General features: G+C 40.4%; 1 protein-coding gene across 1 annotated transcript in view; it reads right to left on the bottom strand.

The window, feature by feature from the left end:
- Positions 1-15897, bottom strand: part of TNRC6B (trinucleotide repeat containing adaptor 6B) — a 97039-nt gene that overhangs the window by 30819 nt on the left and 50323 nt on the right. The window contains exons 3-7 of the mRNA XM_086479834.1: positions 14926-14947; positions 12910-13254; positions 5577-7904; positions 4105-4263; positions 606-784 (exon numbers count right to left, since the gene is read on the bottom strand). Coding sequence (XP_086335960.1) covers positions 606-784; positions 4105-4263; positions 5577-7904; positions 12910-13254; positions 14926-14947 — 3033 coding nt within the window. The remainder of the gene's footprint in view (positions 1-605; positions 785-4104; positions 4264-5576; positions 7905-12909; positions 13255-14925; positions 14948-15897) is intronic.

Raw genomic sequence — 15897 nt, 5'->3', positions numbered from 1 at the left:
CTTGCCTTTTGAGTTTGCCCTACCGATTCGATCAGGAGTAGACAAAGCGTAGTCCTAATATTAATACAGTACCAAGTGTTACTGTACTAGATAACTTTAACGCAAACAAGCCTTAGAAAGCAATGTACCCAGGACTATAGCCAAGCTCCTGCTCCTGTTTGAGGCCAAAGGTCAGTAACAAGAAACACAAGTCAGGTCAGACCTAAATCCAATAGTCAGTAGAAAAAAGAAGTGCACATGCCAAAGGGACTGTAGAATCTCAACTTCAGCAGACTATGCAAGGAGAACAGCAGGAGGCTAACACAGAAAGGTGTATCAACAACAGAAGAGCAATAGCCTTGGGATACTTATTGCTCAGTTTCATTTAGTAATGCAGCTTACAACCCAAAAGAATTTGACACCTACTGGCAGATTTATTAGTCACAACAGGTGTAATAGATTAAAACAAATCCAGAAACACTGCATTTTTTACACTGTTGTAACAGGCATCTTTCTAGCTGAATTCTGTAATACCTTTTTAGAGGAAAAACTATTATAATGCTCTAACATATCAGTCATACTGCTTTCAGACAACACAGTAGTTATGAATCATTCAAGCATTTTACCTTCATTTGTGTTTTCTTTCCTCCTTGCCCCCAGCTTGTTGAGTTGTGGGAGGAACTGCTTCCCTGAGAGCCTGCTGTGTTCCAGACTCCTCCCTCCTCCTCCTCTTCCCAGCTGGAATGACGTGTTCCTGTCACTGGCCCATCACTCTCTCCCCAGCCATCTTGCATAGATTTAGAACCTTTAGAAAATGAAAAAAAAAAAGCTCAAAAGCAGCCTACAATACCATGCAGCTGGTGATTTGACAGTGCAAGATTAGCTGAGATCATCAGAACCCCAAAGGAGTGGGAAAAAAAGTGTCTTCACTCTAACAGCTGTAAAAACTTGCATGTGAATCCCAAAACCCAAGAGACTGAGTGGCATGTTAGCATGTCATGTTTTGCAACTACTTTAAAGCAACGTCAAACCCTTAAAAGATATAATAACCATAGGGACCTCTTGTTTTATACAAATACAGGTTCATTTGAATTTCTTTAAAAGGCAACCTATTATTTTCTAGTGTAAATGAAAGACTTCAAGGGCACTTAAAAAGCAAGGGTGCTGAGGACTCTGGGTCAGGTGGTTTATCAATTATTTCCTCTCTTCCTTCAAAACCTTAACATCTCCCTTGCACTAAACTCCCTCACAAAATTACAGAAAACAAAGAACTTTAGGGAATAAGGAATAGTAAGTAGAATCTGGAGGAGAGGATGTGACATTGTGCTCTAGCATACCTAACACCAAAAGTAGTTTAATGTGAAAAACAACCCTCTGCTTGAATTTCTGTTCTTAATGTCACTAAAAGGACTCATTAGCAGTACTGTTTAAGTAGAGTTGCCATTGCCAGAAAGCTACAACCATTTCATCGTATCAGTTCAGACTAAGGACTTTTCCCTGTTGGCTTCTTTTCTTGCTGTTACTCTCTAGCACCAGCTGTCAGGCAACTCAGAATTCTAACCTTTACTGACAAGTCAACAAGAGCCAAAATCCTCATCCCGTCCACTGTCCAACTGTTCTCCCTCCTGCTGTAACTCTGAATTCGGCATATCTATTCCCTAAGCATCTCTCTGTTTTAAAAAAATATTTCCATCATCATCACCTTTTTCATAACTAATTCTTCAATTTGGGGTTTGAGTGTGGAAATGAGGGATAAGGATATTAACACACATAGCAGAAAATCTCAATATAAAAGAGGTCAGGAATTGTAATCAGTTGACCAAGGGGAACTCTACCGAAAATAAGTACAGCAGTATTTCATGGCAGTTTAAGAGCTACCTTAAAATCCGTCATAAATAACTCAGATGCTTCACAGGAAACATAACTTTTTAAAGTATATTCATTTGTGTACCAAAATTGAGGGCTGTTCCGGAAACATACTGTTCCAAGCGCAAAAATCTACCTCTTGACCCTTTAATCATGCTACTTACACAGAAAAGGCTACATTTAAGGATTATGACTGCAGAGTCAAGAACTTAATCTGGAAATGTCATATATGGGGTAGTCCCTGCAGCTTTACTTTATTTCCGGCCACAGTGTTTAAATATAGTACTATCATCCTGGTTTTAACTACATGACCACAGATTATTTTTCTGCACTGACAGTTCTCAGGTCTGAAATTCTTGAACATGAATTTGGACAACCGTGTAAAGATGACTTGTTTGTACGATTCCTACTTCATTTTCTGCATGTGTGGAGCAAGGAGGCATAAACAGCTACAGAAAGCAAATGAAACTTTGAAGCTAAAGACAAAATAGTGATGTTATAGAAAACTGAATTTGTTCCTACTTCTGCCAGAGCCAGAGAATTCCTATGCAATGCTGGTAAAATTAGGTAAATCCATTTTTTTTAAACAGGCGGGTAAAGATCTCTGCTTTCCTTCTTTGGCTGTAAACTCTTGTTTTCTTTTCCAACCATTGCTAGTCTCCGTTTCCTGTCCTTACCTTCAACCATAAATTATGCCTTTGCATGCTCTTTGTCCCAATTTCTTCTTCCAACTTATCCAAGACATTAAATATCTCCCCTTACTCCACTGAATAATACAGCTTTCTTCTTCATTCCTTCTGGGTGCCAATCAGAAAGGAGTTGAGAGAGCAGTCACAGAACAGAGGAAAATTAAGATCTCGGCTCTTAATCTACTACAGCCCAACCTGAAACAGCCATCACTGGGAAACTCCCTGTATTTTGCTCCTCTAGAGCTGGGGATAGCTTATGTACAGAATAGTACACGTATGCTGCAGCTCTTTGGTTATGTCACAGATGCAAGCCGGTTAAGACAAGCAGGTGACCATGCACAGTCTTTCGAGACTATCGTTAAGTATTGACAAATCCACAGAATGTGCAATGGATCATTACCATTTCAGAGGCTCTTATTTTGGTCATATTTAGGTGGCTTTTTACAGATGAAAGAGGAGATCCATCTAAAAAAAAGTCTAGCATCCTGAAAAGTGCCACATTTGTGTGGCAGGCACAGGAAGCACTACAATCATCCACAAAAGGCTAGTATAATGTTAACACTAAGGAAGCAATGCTTTTTTCCTCAGTTTTGCTTCATAAATGGCTAAACTTTTTAATTGGAGTGGGAGGAAGGGAAAATGACCCAATAACATACAATCTGTACAGAGAATTTCCTTCCAAACAATTACACACTGCAAAAGCAACTTGAAACAGTTTTACAGTGGGTATCATCAGTCAAGCGCAGTAGCAGTCATGCATTATCAGTAATGCCTACTGGAAGCTTCGTACCCAAACGTTACTGGCTTTGGCTGTAACATTTGCTATGTTGTATCAGCAGGTGATTGCTTTTGTTTGTTGTCTCTTGCTTAAAAAGACTGAAATAAAAATTCTGCAAACAGCTTACGTGAGCAGGAATAATTACCACAAAAATAAAATTCTTAATACAGCAAAACTTTAACTTCTAAGTAAACTTTCAAAATATTTCAACATCTCCTCATTCATGAAGAACACAACTGTAGGCTGGCAATATCCAGAAAATAGTCATCCATTTAGGTTCAACCACAAAAGAAAGTTCAGTTCTTAAAGAGCTACAATTTTCCACACTCATACAACCAAAAAAAAAAAAACCAACTCAGTCAAAGGCAAGTTGCATTACCAAAGCATAGATTACCACATAATGGCCTCCACAGTGAAATTTGTCTGTAACTGTGCATTCCTTTTTCTGATACGGTCAGGGAAAGTGATTTATCATGTAACAAGTGGGCAGCCAGAGAAGAAAAGACATTTTGAGAAAAAGACTTATTTCCTCACTCAGATGCTCTAATGTTTCAATGCTTCCGCAAATCAGAGCTGCCCATTTAATCACTTAGGAAATTTTTTCATTAACTTAAAAGACAAAGTTACAGTCATTTGTAAGCGCTTAATCACTCATTAATCAAAATCTTATATGACATTCAACATTGCTTCTAGGCCTCAGATAATTCCTCCATGGGTGTCCTCTATCAAAACGCCAAACACTAAAAATCTCCAAGACCACTGCAAAGAAACTGGTATCTGGCCTATACTCACTAGATTTCATGGCATTCGGGGCGTTGGAAGGTGCATTCCCCCAGCCTGTTGTCGATGCTCCTGTATCATCTACTTCACCCCACCCGGGACTGGTTTCATTTGGCTCACCCCAGGCAGACGTACCATTATCTGGAGCAGGTGGAGTGCTTTTGCTCCAGACTGCACAAAGGAGAAAGAGTTTTCATTACAGACCATTTTAGACAACAAACTATTCACTGCAGTGCAGCACCATGTCATTAATCTACTGCTTCATTCTCTCCATTGAGAACTTTAGATTGTCAGTAGCATAGGTGCAACAGAACTGACGACTGTTCACAACATGCTTAAGAGTGGGCACTGACCTCCAGGAATGAAAGGGAAGAGAACACTATGATGAGTAATATTCTTCTCCCAGGTTAAACACAAACTCAACACCTAATGTCGCCCTATCTGGTGAACTTTTGTGACTAACTAAAAGCACCAGACTAACTCAGTGTTTTCATATACTGAAGAAAGAATAAGGACATATCTGAAGTACATATTAAAATGAAATAGTATTCTTTAAAGCATGTTTAAGTCAAAGAAAAGATTACACAACAGTAACAACTTAATGTATTTCTAGGCTATGTAACTTTTTCTTGTCCTTGTTTCAAAGAAGAAAATATTTTGCTAAAGTATTCTTTTATCATACAGCAGAGGCAAACTGAGCTAAAAAACTAAATCACAGACTCGCTCCATTTCAAGTGTTACTGGAGTGTTTCAGAGCAAAAAGTTTTTGACTAAATATAAAAGAAATTCTCCCTGTTTCTCTAACAATTAATTATTTAAAAAAAAAAAGTGACTTATCCTGGAGAAAAGGAGGCTGAGGGTATCTACAACGACCCAAAAGGAGGTTGTAGTGAGGTGGGTGTCAGTCTCTTTTCCCAAGTAACAAGCGATAGGCTAAGAGGAAATAGCCTCAAGTTGCAGCAGGGGAGGTTTAGAATGGATATTAAGAAAAACTTCTTCACCCCAAGAGGGTTGTCAAGCATTGGAACAGGCTGCCCAGGGAAGTGGTTGAGTCACCGTCCCTGGAGGTATTTAAAAGATGTGGGACTTAGTGGCATGGTTTAGTGGTGGATTTGGCAGTGTTAGATTTACAGTTTGACTCAATGACCTTAAAGGTTTTTTCCCAGTCTAAATGATTCTGTGATTCTATAAATCTGTTTTTCAGAACTCAGATTAAATATTCAGATTTGTCAGCTAACAAACATGTTCTCCTACTGACAAACTGACCAGTATTAAGATCACTGTTACTGAGGCACAAGAAGCAGAGGACTGATTGATTCACATTTTAAAGACACTTTAAATACAGAACCAAATACTCAAATAATAAATTGGTTTTCTTTATGGAATAAAGCTAGCAGGAATTGGAGGCTACACAAGTTATCTCTTATGCATTAAGGTTACATTCATATACAGGAGCTTGCTGAAGAAAGGAATGAGACTAGTACCTGATGCTTGTGATTTGCTAGTCATTGGAGTAGGCAGGCTCTGCTCCCGGGGGGCCTGTCCTCCTTGTGAGTTCTTGTCCCACAGGTTCACATTCTTGTAGTTATAACTGCTAGGATCTCCCCACGCTGAAGTGCCATCATCAATATCCATTTTTCGACTGATTGACTGTGGAGAAGGTTCTTCCCACCCACTAGGCTCCTCCTCTTTGGGGGCAGCTGGCTGTGGTCCGCTGTTCCAGTTTGGGTTTGAAGGTCGCCCATTACTTGGAGTTTGGGGCGGTGGACCCCAGGAACCAGAAGCCTCCTGCTGTTGCTGCTGGTGCTGCTGCTGCTGCTTGTTCCAGGAGTTGGGTTGTCGACCCGTCTCATTCCATGTTGAAGTTCTTTTACAATCATCCCATCCACCCTTTGAAGCAGCGTTTGTATTTGCACCGTTACCCCAAGTTCCAATCTCATTTTGCCCACCTTCACCCCAACCAGACACTGGCTTGTTTCCTGCACTTTCCCAGTTGCTATTTTTCGTTTGGTCAACTTCCTCTCCCCAACCGTTCTTTCCAGAAGACCATCCTTGATTAGGCTGCCGTCCACCCCACCCCTGATCCTTACTAGAGCTGTCATTCCAAGAGGAAGATGATTTTTCTTCTTGTCTTCCTCCTCCCCAATTAGAAGAATTGGGGTTCTTATAGTCATTCCATCCTCCAGTATTTTTGGGATCCTTCCACTCCGTTGGGGTTGAGAGCTCACCCCATCCAGACTTGATTTGATTGCTTTGGCTGGGTACATCGCCCCAGCCCCCTGAGTTCTTTGTCTGTGTGGCAGAGCTCTCCCACCCCTCAGTTCCTTTATCAGACTTCCCCTCGGGCCGTGGCATCTCTTCAATATCCCACACGGTATCTTGCTTAATTTGAGTTTGGCCCCAGCCGGTGTTCGAAAGCACTCGGGGGTCCAAATCAGTCCTGCTCAGCAAAGTCTGCAAGACTGCCTGGCAATCAGGATGAGTAGGCCTGTATGATCGGCGTCCAGAATTGTGACTGTCACTACTTCCTGCTTTGTGGTTGCTTCCAGTGCTTTGACCTCCAACCTCACTTCCCGCAGAGCTGGAAGATCTTCCCCAACAGGGAGCCTGGGAATTACCTTGGTTTTCAGGAAGAGGGTGGCCTTTTTGATTGTCCCATGCTCCAGTGCTAGAATTTGGTTGGTTTGGACCACTCCATTCTCCAATCTTCAGTTCATCAGACCCAGACAGCTGTTTCCATTCTCCCTGAGAGACCCCAGATGTTAATTTGTTCCCTTCACCCCATTTGCTTTCATTTCCATGCTGAGGGCCAAAGTTCCAAGACCCACCACCCGTAGACCGGTTATTGTTATCCCAAGAATCACTTCTTGACCCATTAGGTTTTTGAACAGAAGCTCCTTTCCAGGAGTCCTCTCTATCCTTTCCATTGTTCCCATGGTTTCCAGAATTGCTCTGTCCAGAGACTGTGTCAGTTCCAGAAGACCCCCTAGCTGTACCCCAAGATCCAACACTCCCAGTCTTTCTTTCTCCAGTGCTTTGTGAAGGGGTGTCAGTGCTCCTGGAAGGGTTCCCCAAGCCCATTTCAAAGGGCATTCCCTTATTCTCCATAGGGTTTGGTGAACTTAAGTTCAAGGAGTTAGTGTTTCCATTTTTTGGTCCATCAGTGTTATGAATTTGAGCCTGTTCTCTGCCAGAGACAAAGTTAACACCCGCATTTTCCATCTTTGACTGCTGTTCCCTAGAGGTCTGACCTACTGTGCTAATCTGTGCATTGGAGCTACCATTATCAGATTCCAAAGTCCCTTTCCTAGAATTGCCCTCTTGAACCAGTGCTGGCCAAGCAGATGGGTTGCTATTTGGGTTAAAGTTGCTGAAGCCAGAACCGGGACCGATTCTATCTTGTCCACTCAAGTTCCTCCAATTACCTAGTCCATTGTTACTCTCGGCAGCAGGGTTGGAAGATTGAACAGATTTAGCCTTGGGATCAGATTTCCAGGCCCCAAGATTACATTCGTTTCCAGCGCTTCCAGACTGGCACTGGCTTCCTTTTCCTTTGTTACTAGTGGTGCTTCCTGGCAGAGCGTTTTTCTCCAAGCCAGGGTTCGAGGCACTGTTGTTATCGGTGGTGTTTTCGGAAGAAGACTCAGCATCTTTGCTGGCAATACAAGGCCACTCTTCCATGTCAGACCCGTCTACAATCACCTTGTCCCAGATGTGAGTTGGGTTGGCGTTGGTGCCGCTGTTGGAGGAGGCTCCAGGACCCCAAGTGGAATTTGCATAATTTGAAGCAGCAGCACCTCCAATTGCTGAATCTAAAAAAAAAAAAACAAAACACAAAACAAAACCCATGCCCAAAAAAGGTCATTAATAATCAGTATTATTTACAAGCACTGAACATCATATTTTTGACACCACTGATCACTGTTTTCATTAATAAGAACCCTCCCCTCAAATGTGCACAAAGTTGCTTTGGTAGAACATCAAGCTGGAAAACACCATTGAAAATACAGATAAACTTCTTTCAACAAACTCCCCACAAGCATCTTGTGGGCATTTGAATTCACCATTGACCCACTACTATGATAACAGTCCAGCTCTAAATTCACCATAGTAATTATAAGCTAGTTAATGAACATTACCGATACTGATTGTAGACTTTTCAAATACACATGTAAAATCATGTTATATAGAGAACAAGAATGTGTACGTGCACACATTCATATGCATGTGTACATGCAGTCAGCTGTTTGGTTGCTACTCAACTAAGGGCAGCTACAATTTATTACAGATCAAAAGATAAAAGATTGAAGACAAAAAGCATCTAACGAATACATAAAGCTGAAGAAGTCTATCCTTCAGCTTCAAATATCTTCTTCACGTCGATTTTTCTACGAGGAATTTCTTTCAACCCTTCAAAAACCAAAATTATTTCCAAAAGTTACCATAAATCGCAGGAGTCCAAAGCTACACAAATTACAATTCCTATGTAGTAACGTGCACGCCGTATTCAGTATGTAATTACCCTACATTTGTGTCACTGCTACGTTTACCCTAGAAACCAGTTTGCGGCTTTGTGAGAAGCCACGCTCATCTCTGCCACTGCGTGGAGGCTAGTAAGCGATCCCACTTTTCCTTCTCTCTCATCAGCTCCACCTACTTCAAATTCCCCAAGTTTCACCTCTCATTTGTGACAGTTCTGACGGCAGTTAAGCCCATTAACTAAGTCAGCTGTATTCACTAAACACAAAACTGTTCACTTTTTGACGGGTTAGTTTTTTGCTGGCTTAGCACATTGTACAGGGTAACCTGCAAGTTCAATGAGCTTTGGAATCACTGTAAGGAAATTAGCAGGATTGGTGACAATGAACAGGGCCCCTTTCTTTCATCTGTGGTGAACTATTATTATGTCCTATGTGGTATGACTTCACACGGACAAGATCTTTGTATATAGTTTTAAAGCAGACAAATTAACACAGTGCCACAATGGATGAAGCCTATGTCAGTGCTTGTAGCATGATGCTTGCACATATGCAGACATTATCATCATCAGTTTAACATGTCAGCCAAGATTCCCTTGCCATCCACATAATTACTTCTGATCCTCTAAATAATTTAAGTCCATTAGTACTTCAATGTTGCTCTCTATATAGGGTTCCACTCATTTTTCTATGTATTTTTAATACCAAGAGACCCTAAATTGCCCTCACCAGTGATTCCCAGTGATTAAGACTACAGACCCATGTACTGAACCCTAATATATTAGTCTTATTCAGTCATCCCACCCAACCAGTTTAACTTTTTTGCAGATCATAAACTCCATAGTAAGATCTGCATCAGTATTCATACCTGAATATATAGTTACTACCAATAGTGGCTCATATGACAGTTTCCATGAAAATAAGGCATAATGACCTTAAAAAAAGTGTTGTTCATCTTCCTCCCCCCCCCCCCCCCTTACATATCCAAAAGTGAAGACCACAACTTCTGGTTGCTAATACTTCTAACAGAAGATAAACAGATCAGCTTTCAATGCCTGTCTCAGGCTTTCAGTTTATTAGCTTAACCAATGAACACCCACTGAATGCCTTCCAGATCCCCCTTCATTGAGGGCCACCAGTAAAGATCCAGACTTCACAGCAAGGTTAGAACTCTCTCGTAAGCTTTGAATACTGATGAACAAAAGTTTCTTCATCCGTTAAAGCCCTAGGCACCAGGATCCAAAAGACCAAGCAGTTCCCATGCACATTCTGTTCCTTCTGTTGCCTTAAGCTCAAGTGCAAAATTAACAATAGCAGGCAAGTGTGACACTCTACCAGTATTTATATCTTTTTAATACACTAAGTAACCCTCCCCCTCCATTTTAAAAACTTTCTGATTAGACTGATCACAGGAATAGCTTAAGGAAGACAGACAAAGACAAGTTCAGAAGACTGCAAGGTTGCCGTCTTTTGAACTTCGCAATGATTCAGCAAATGAACGATGCACAGGCAGCTAGGCACTTAGCAAGATCTTCACAGAGGTGATTTTAACAAAGCATTTCACATTTCATTTCTGTGAAGACATCCTAAAAGTATTAAGATTAGGGTACTTCCCAACAGTGTACTAGGACAGAATTTAGTGGACTGTTTTGTAAAACCAGCCTCCCTTGCTATATTTGACAGTGGCAACAAAATTTTGGCAATTCATAGTTTTGTCTTAAGATAATGGGGTAAGGGCTCTTGTTACTTAAACTTCCTAAGTCTTCCTTAATAACAAACATGCTGAAGATTAACAAGTTTCTGAGTTGACTAATGAAGAAAGTTACTAGCAAATGACTACTCTTAACGATGAAAGTATGGAGCTGAAGTGAAAGTATTGAAATGGAGTCCTGAAATGAAGACGCAGTTTTGCTGTGAGAGATGATTGTGTACTGAACTATTGAAAGACTTTCACCAACAAAATTTAAGCTTTGTTTTCCAAAATTGACTTGCACATCCTGAATTGGCATTGGAAGAACTATATACACCACCCTCCACCCCCAACCCCCTGTACTGCTACAAGACCATAGCGAATTTGGTGTCATCTTTCAGGGAACTAGGGCTTTGCCATCTTACAGAAGCATTTAAATTCTGGTAAAAAAAAAAAAATCCACATAAAGAAGGATTATGTATTGACTTCTTGTATTAAAGTCTCACCAACACCACCTGTAGCTATCTGGCCAATATAAGAATGTGAAGGAGTAGGTGAGCTGCATTATTTTCCCTTCTAGGAACCATGCTTCTGTTTTCACATGGGATTAATCAGTGCATAAGTGCCTGACAGAACCGGGCCCAAACTGAAATACAATTTGTAAACAGTCAGGATCTCAGACAGGATTAATGATGTCCAAGACAGACAGCAACACCATACTTCCATAAGCACTTTCAAGGAGCACCCAAGTGACAGCCCCAGCTTTTCTCTTGTGCAGCTGCTCATTCCCTCTCTTCTGGCACACCTACTTTCACATGCTACCACACCTACTCTCACATGCTAACCCATATGTTCGCACTGATATTCAGTGAGCTGAACTGCTAAATCATCCAGACTGAAATTAGCTGTAAAAACCAGCCTGGATGTTCCCCAGCCCAGTTAACTGTCTTATAGTACAGAAATTTGAATGGAGTGAGGCAGGTCTGAAGGACCCATATCTTTCCTGGCAACATTCCTGACTTACATCAGTACAAAGCAACCAAACATTGGCATAAAAAGTTGCCACAATCAACAAAATACAACCACGTAACATCTTAGTTGATAATGCACCATTACACTAAATGTAAAAATATGACAACTCATAAAATCAAATTTCAGTCTCAGAAAAACAAGTATTAGGTGTCAAATTAATTACACAGAACTTAAGGAACCTCTAAAATACTTCAAAAGGCTCCTCACATAACACATCCAACAGCAAAAAAATGCTGTCTGTGAGAAACTTTGGAAACTTTTAGAATGCTTCACTACCATGAAGTCTCCTTTGTCAGTCTACTACAAACACTGTGAAGGTATACCAGTGCCAATATAACACTAGGATTTTATATATAGTCAAAAGACTTTGGGGTGTTTTTTTTCCCCTCCATCTTCCAGGTGTTTTATCAAAATAAGCCATCTCTAAAAGATCTGTTTTTAATCTGATTAGCTAAAACTTTTCCACCGTAGTTTGAAATTCACTCCCTCTCTTATTAAATACAGAACATCAAAAACAACAAGATAAATAATCTGTCAAACAGGGATTTGCTACAAAGGAACTGAAGTACTGAAACCACAAAACAAAGAGAATTATTCATTTTCCTAGAGTCCTTTTTAATAAAGACAGCCATCCAGCTTACTTGATTCTGGAGTTCCAAGTCACCTCTGTTTTTCTTCTGAGCCATACAGAACTATAAAAAGTTTATGCTCTCTCAAGACTGGCGGTAAAAAAACCTGTCCCATTGATCTGGCATGGTTTTCAAAGGCAAGCTCAGACATAGTAGTATCATTATTTTCTTTAGTCTTTTCAAGAATTTATTATTTCTTTTTAAAACATCCTTATTGTTAGAACTGAAGTTGTCCATGACTTCTCAAATCACCTAAGCTTTTCTTTAGAATGCAGATGTCTCGAATGGAATTTTGTTTGTTCTACTATCGTAACTTAAGAATGAAATACTGCAATTCCCCAAGGGTCTAAAAATTCCAGGAGCAATCATATTTTTCCCATGCTTATAAAACAATTAATCTTAAAAATCAATTTATCTTCTGGAATTCAGAGTGAAAAGAAAAGCAAAACCAGGACAGTCACCACTTCTATAAAAAGGCTTATCCAAGGAGAAAAACAAGATTACTACTAAAAAAAGTCAGGAGCAAAAGTATCATCTTTCTATTTCATCCAGATGAGAAATGACAGACATCTGCCATTTGTAGGCCTGATTATCACCAGATTGTATAAAAAAAAGTGACAAGCTATGAAATTCATTTCAAAGAAACCTAAAGTGCTATTAAGAAGTCCTCAATGACAACCATAAAATGCTGTTTATCCGTGCACTGTGTTTATCTTGCTGCGGTCTTAAGAGCATTACGGCATCCGATTCAAACCACCCAAAATGTATTTTTAAAAAAAATTAACCCTCTTTCATGTTCCAACTACCAGTAAAAATTGCATCCACTGCCCCTAACAGCAGAAGAGAAGTCTACACACTAAAATAGTAGAATTAAGCTCTCCAAACACAATCTGAGGAGTTTTATTATATAATCACATGCTTATGCACAATTTTAGTGACCCCTTTTCTGCCATGCATACACACATGTTAATTTATTATTATTACTTGCCTGACGCAGTCCCACTGTCGCTCTGCAGCAGTGCTCCTGTCACTGGTTGTGCGTTGTTTGGGTTTGCTCCTGGTGCTGTTGGGGGAGGAGGCCCTGCTCCACCCCCAAGGAGCATACAGGATGGCGGAGGGGGCTGCCCACGTTTCAGTAACACTTTGTGGTCCTGCTGGCAACGGAATCGCGGCGGCACCTCCCGAGGCATGTAGCGGGCGGCGCTTGGCGGTTGTCCGTTCGGCACTGCCACCCTTTTGGCATTGTTGCCACCATTGACTGGTGGCGATGGAGAGTTGCCAATTGGGCTGGCAGCCACTGGTTGGCTTAAACTTGGTTTCGTCACTTCGGGCACTGAAAAACAGCAAGAACGAAAATCAGAAATTTTTCCACTTAAACCTGCGTTAGCTGCAAGAACTCACTGCAACGCTTTCCTTTAATAATTTCACTCTTCTCTGAAATACTGTGCAACTTCAACCTTACCACAGAACAATTTAATTAAAGAAGCAGCAATAAGCAGTAGTGGCAAACCTCTTGCTTCCATGTGCAACTCTGTACCCCAGGATGAAACTCTGCCCTCAGCAAGTGTTCCGCTCTAAGCCCCAAATGTCTTAGAAATGTAAAGCTGGCAAAGTTGTCACCCCAGGCAATGAGTCATTTTAAAACATGAGCAGCCAAATACAACTGGTTACACACACATCCCCAGCTCTGTTCCCTGATCTTCAATGTATCACCCTTACGGGAGATCTCAGATCAGATCCCACATTTTCACCTGCTTACTAGGCCACATGTCCACTACCAAACCAAACAAAGGGCAGGGCAGAGCGGGAAGACACACCAACCAAAACCCAACAACCCTCCTGCTGGATTCAGAGTTAACGAATCCGAGTGCTCTGTACTGTTCTTAAACTAGGCAGTAATATTTGACTCTCAACCAAAAGGCAGTCCTACATACAGGGTTTTTACTGGGCTTGCCTAAAGTTCCCCAGTTGGTCACCAGGTGCCCCTATAAGCAAGGACAAGGTGCTTCTGAGGGCTATTATGCATTAGAGAAGAGGAAAATCACAAACAAAAACTTGAGGAACTAACACCATCAGAAAACTTGCTTGAGAGACTGTTGACTTGTGACCTCTTACTCACATTCTCCGTGTACTTTTTTGAAACAAAGCAAAAGGAGCTCCTAGCCAGGCACCCAGAAGGTATAATTGCCAAGACATCAGACTCCAAAGGCAAGGAAAACTCAATATATCTACCGTAGCCTTTGCTGAAGATTAATACAAGAAAGGGATGTCCAGAAACCCCTCCCCAGCATAGTGAAATAATTAGTAAAACTCTTCCTATTACCAATGTGAGACCAAAACAAGTGAGTCTCTCTTTGGCAACATGAATGCATTATTCCCCACATTTTATTTCGATAAGTGTTTTCTGCTTTCTCTATATTGGCTTTGTTGCCCCAAACACAAAAAAACATAGTTAGCTGTAAAATCAGGTTACTATCTCAGTTCTCTTCTGTCAACAATGACAATTTCCCCACACAATTTTTATAAAACTGACACACAAATCAAGATTAAATCTATTTTTACATCAGCCAAATACGCTTAACTTTCAAGACGTTCACTCATCAGTCCTGCCTTATCTTGAACTTCTTTTAAACTTCCAAAGAGAAGTCCTTTTCACTCATTTTGGTATCTCACCATAAGCAGTACTTTCCCTGACTTCCATTCCATTTATATAGGTGGTTTCAGGTTTTGGTTACTTGTCCAGAAACATTTGCAAAACTGGAAACTAAGTATTTCAGCTAATCTATTTTATCAACAATCCTCATTCCCTCTTCAAGTATTTTGATGCTGACAAATGGTTGGTTTTAGTTCTCCATTTTAATCATCTCAACTTTTATTTCTTCTGAACATACTCCTCAATACTTCATCTTCACTCAATTCCCCTTCCTTTTCCAACAATTTTGATCAAGATCTGAGTCTTGGCTCAAGTCAATTAAAAATACTCTTTAAGATCAAAGATACTTACCTTTGGTTTTTTGATCTGTGACCTGCAAATTAAGAGCAAGAATGTAAATAGAGTTTTAAGAACCTCAAAACAAGCATTGAACAGGCTGCACTAAATCACGACCCTTGATTTATTAATACAAGAATAGTATTTGTTGTTGCATGAAAGTAATCACTTTATGAACTTCAAGTTCTCTAATACTCTATTATATTTTACAATCTAATACTCTATGATATTATTTTACAATACTCTAAACAGTATTCCTAGTCATAGAGATGAAGTTTTCAAAAATACTACCGCTCCTAAAATACCTTTGCCAGATGCAAAAGTCCCTGGCAGAAACAGTAATTACTTCACTTGTGATTATTTTTAGTATTTTACTCCCTCCTCAACCCAAACGTGGACTTTCAAAGCACAAATAAACCTGTGCTAGAGCACTACAGTTCTTTCAGATTTTGGAGCTTAAGCATTACAGTTGAAGTATAACGAAAACTTCCTTCTATGAGAGTATCCTTACAGCAGACTGTTGGGGCTAGCAACTGAATTCCCATAGGAGTAACCACAGGTGAGAGCAGCAGTCTGTGTCTCTGCCATCTCCCCATTTCACTGTTCCCATGACATCTCTTCCAAGGAGAATTCCTAAACCTTACTGGATTCAGTGCTACAATTACAAAAAGTATCAGCAATACCTATATAAAGCACCAGACTTCAAAATCTGTTGAACACAATAAGAAGTTGACTACTGAAGTGAGCCATCATGCTGGCCAACATACTCAATATGTGGTTTTGCTGTACTTCTACATTCCTTCAGCATAGCACATTTTAAGCTACAGTAGAGACAAACATACCACTGGTTTATTCTCTGGAATCACGTGTATTGTAGCATGTTTTGAACCTGTTGATCATGAGTTCCACTACACAGTAATAGAAAAACCCTAAAGATCATCATGTGTCAGGTTCTATGACACCTGTTCTTAAAAGAAATTGCTGAAC

Source organism: Leptosomus discolor, chromosome 1, assembly GCF_034619465.1.
Source record: "Leptosomus discolor isolate bLepDis1 chromosome 1, bLepDis1.hap2, whole genome shotgun sequence".
Classification (NCBI taxonomy): Eukaryota; Metazoa; Chordata; class Aves; order Leptosomiformes; family Leptosomidae; genus Leptosomus; species Leptosomus discolor.
This window is presented reverse-complemented; position numbering and strand designations above follow the sequence as displayed.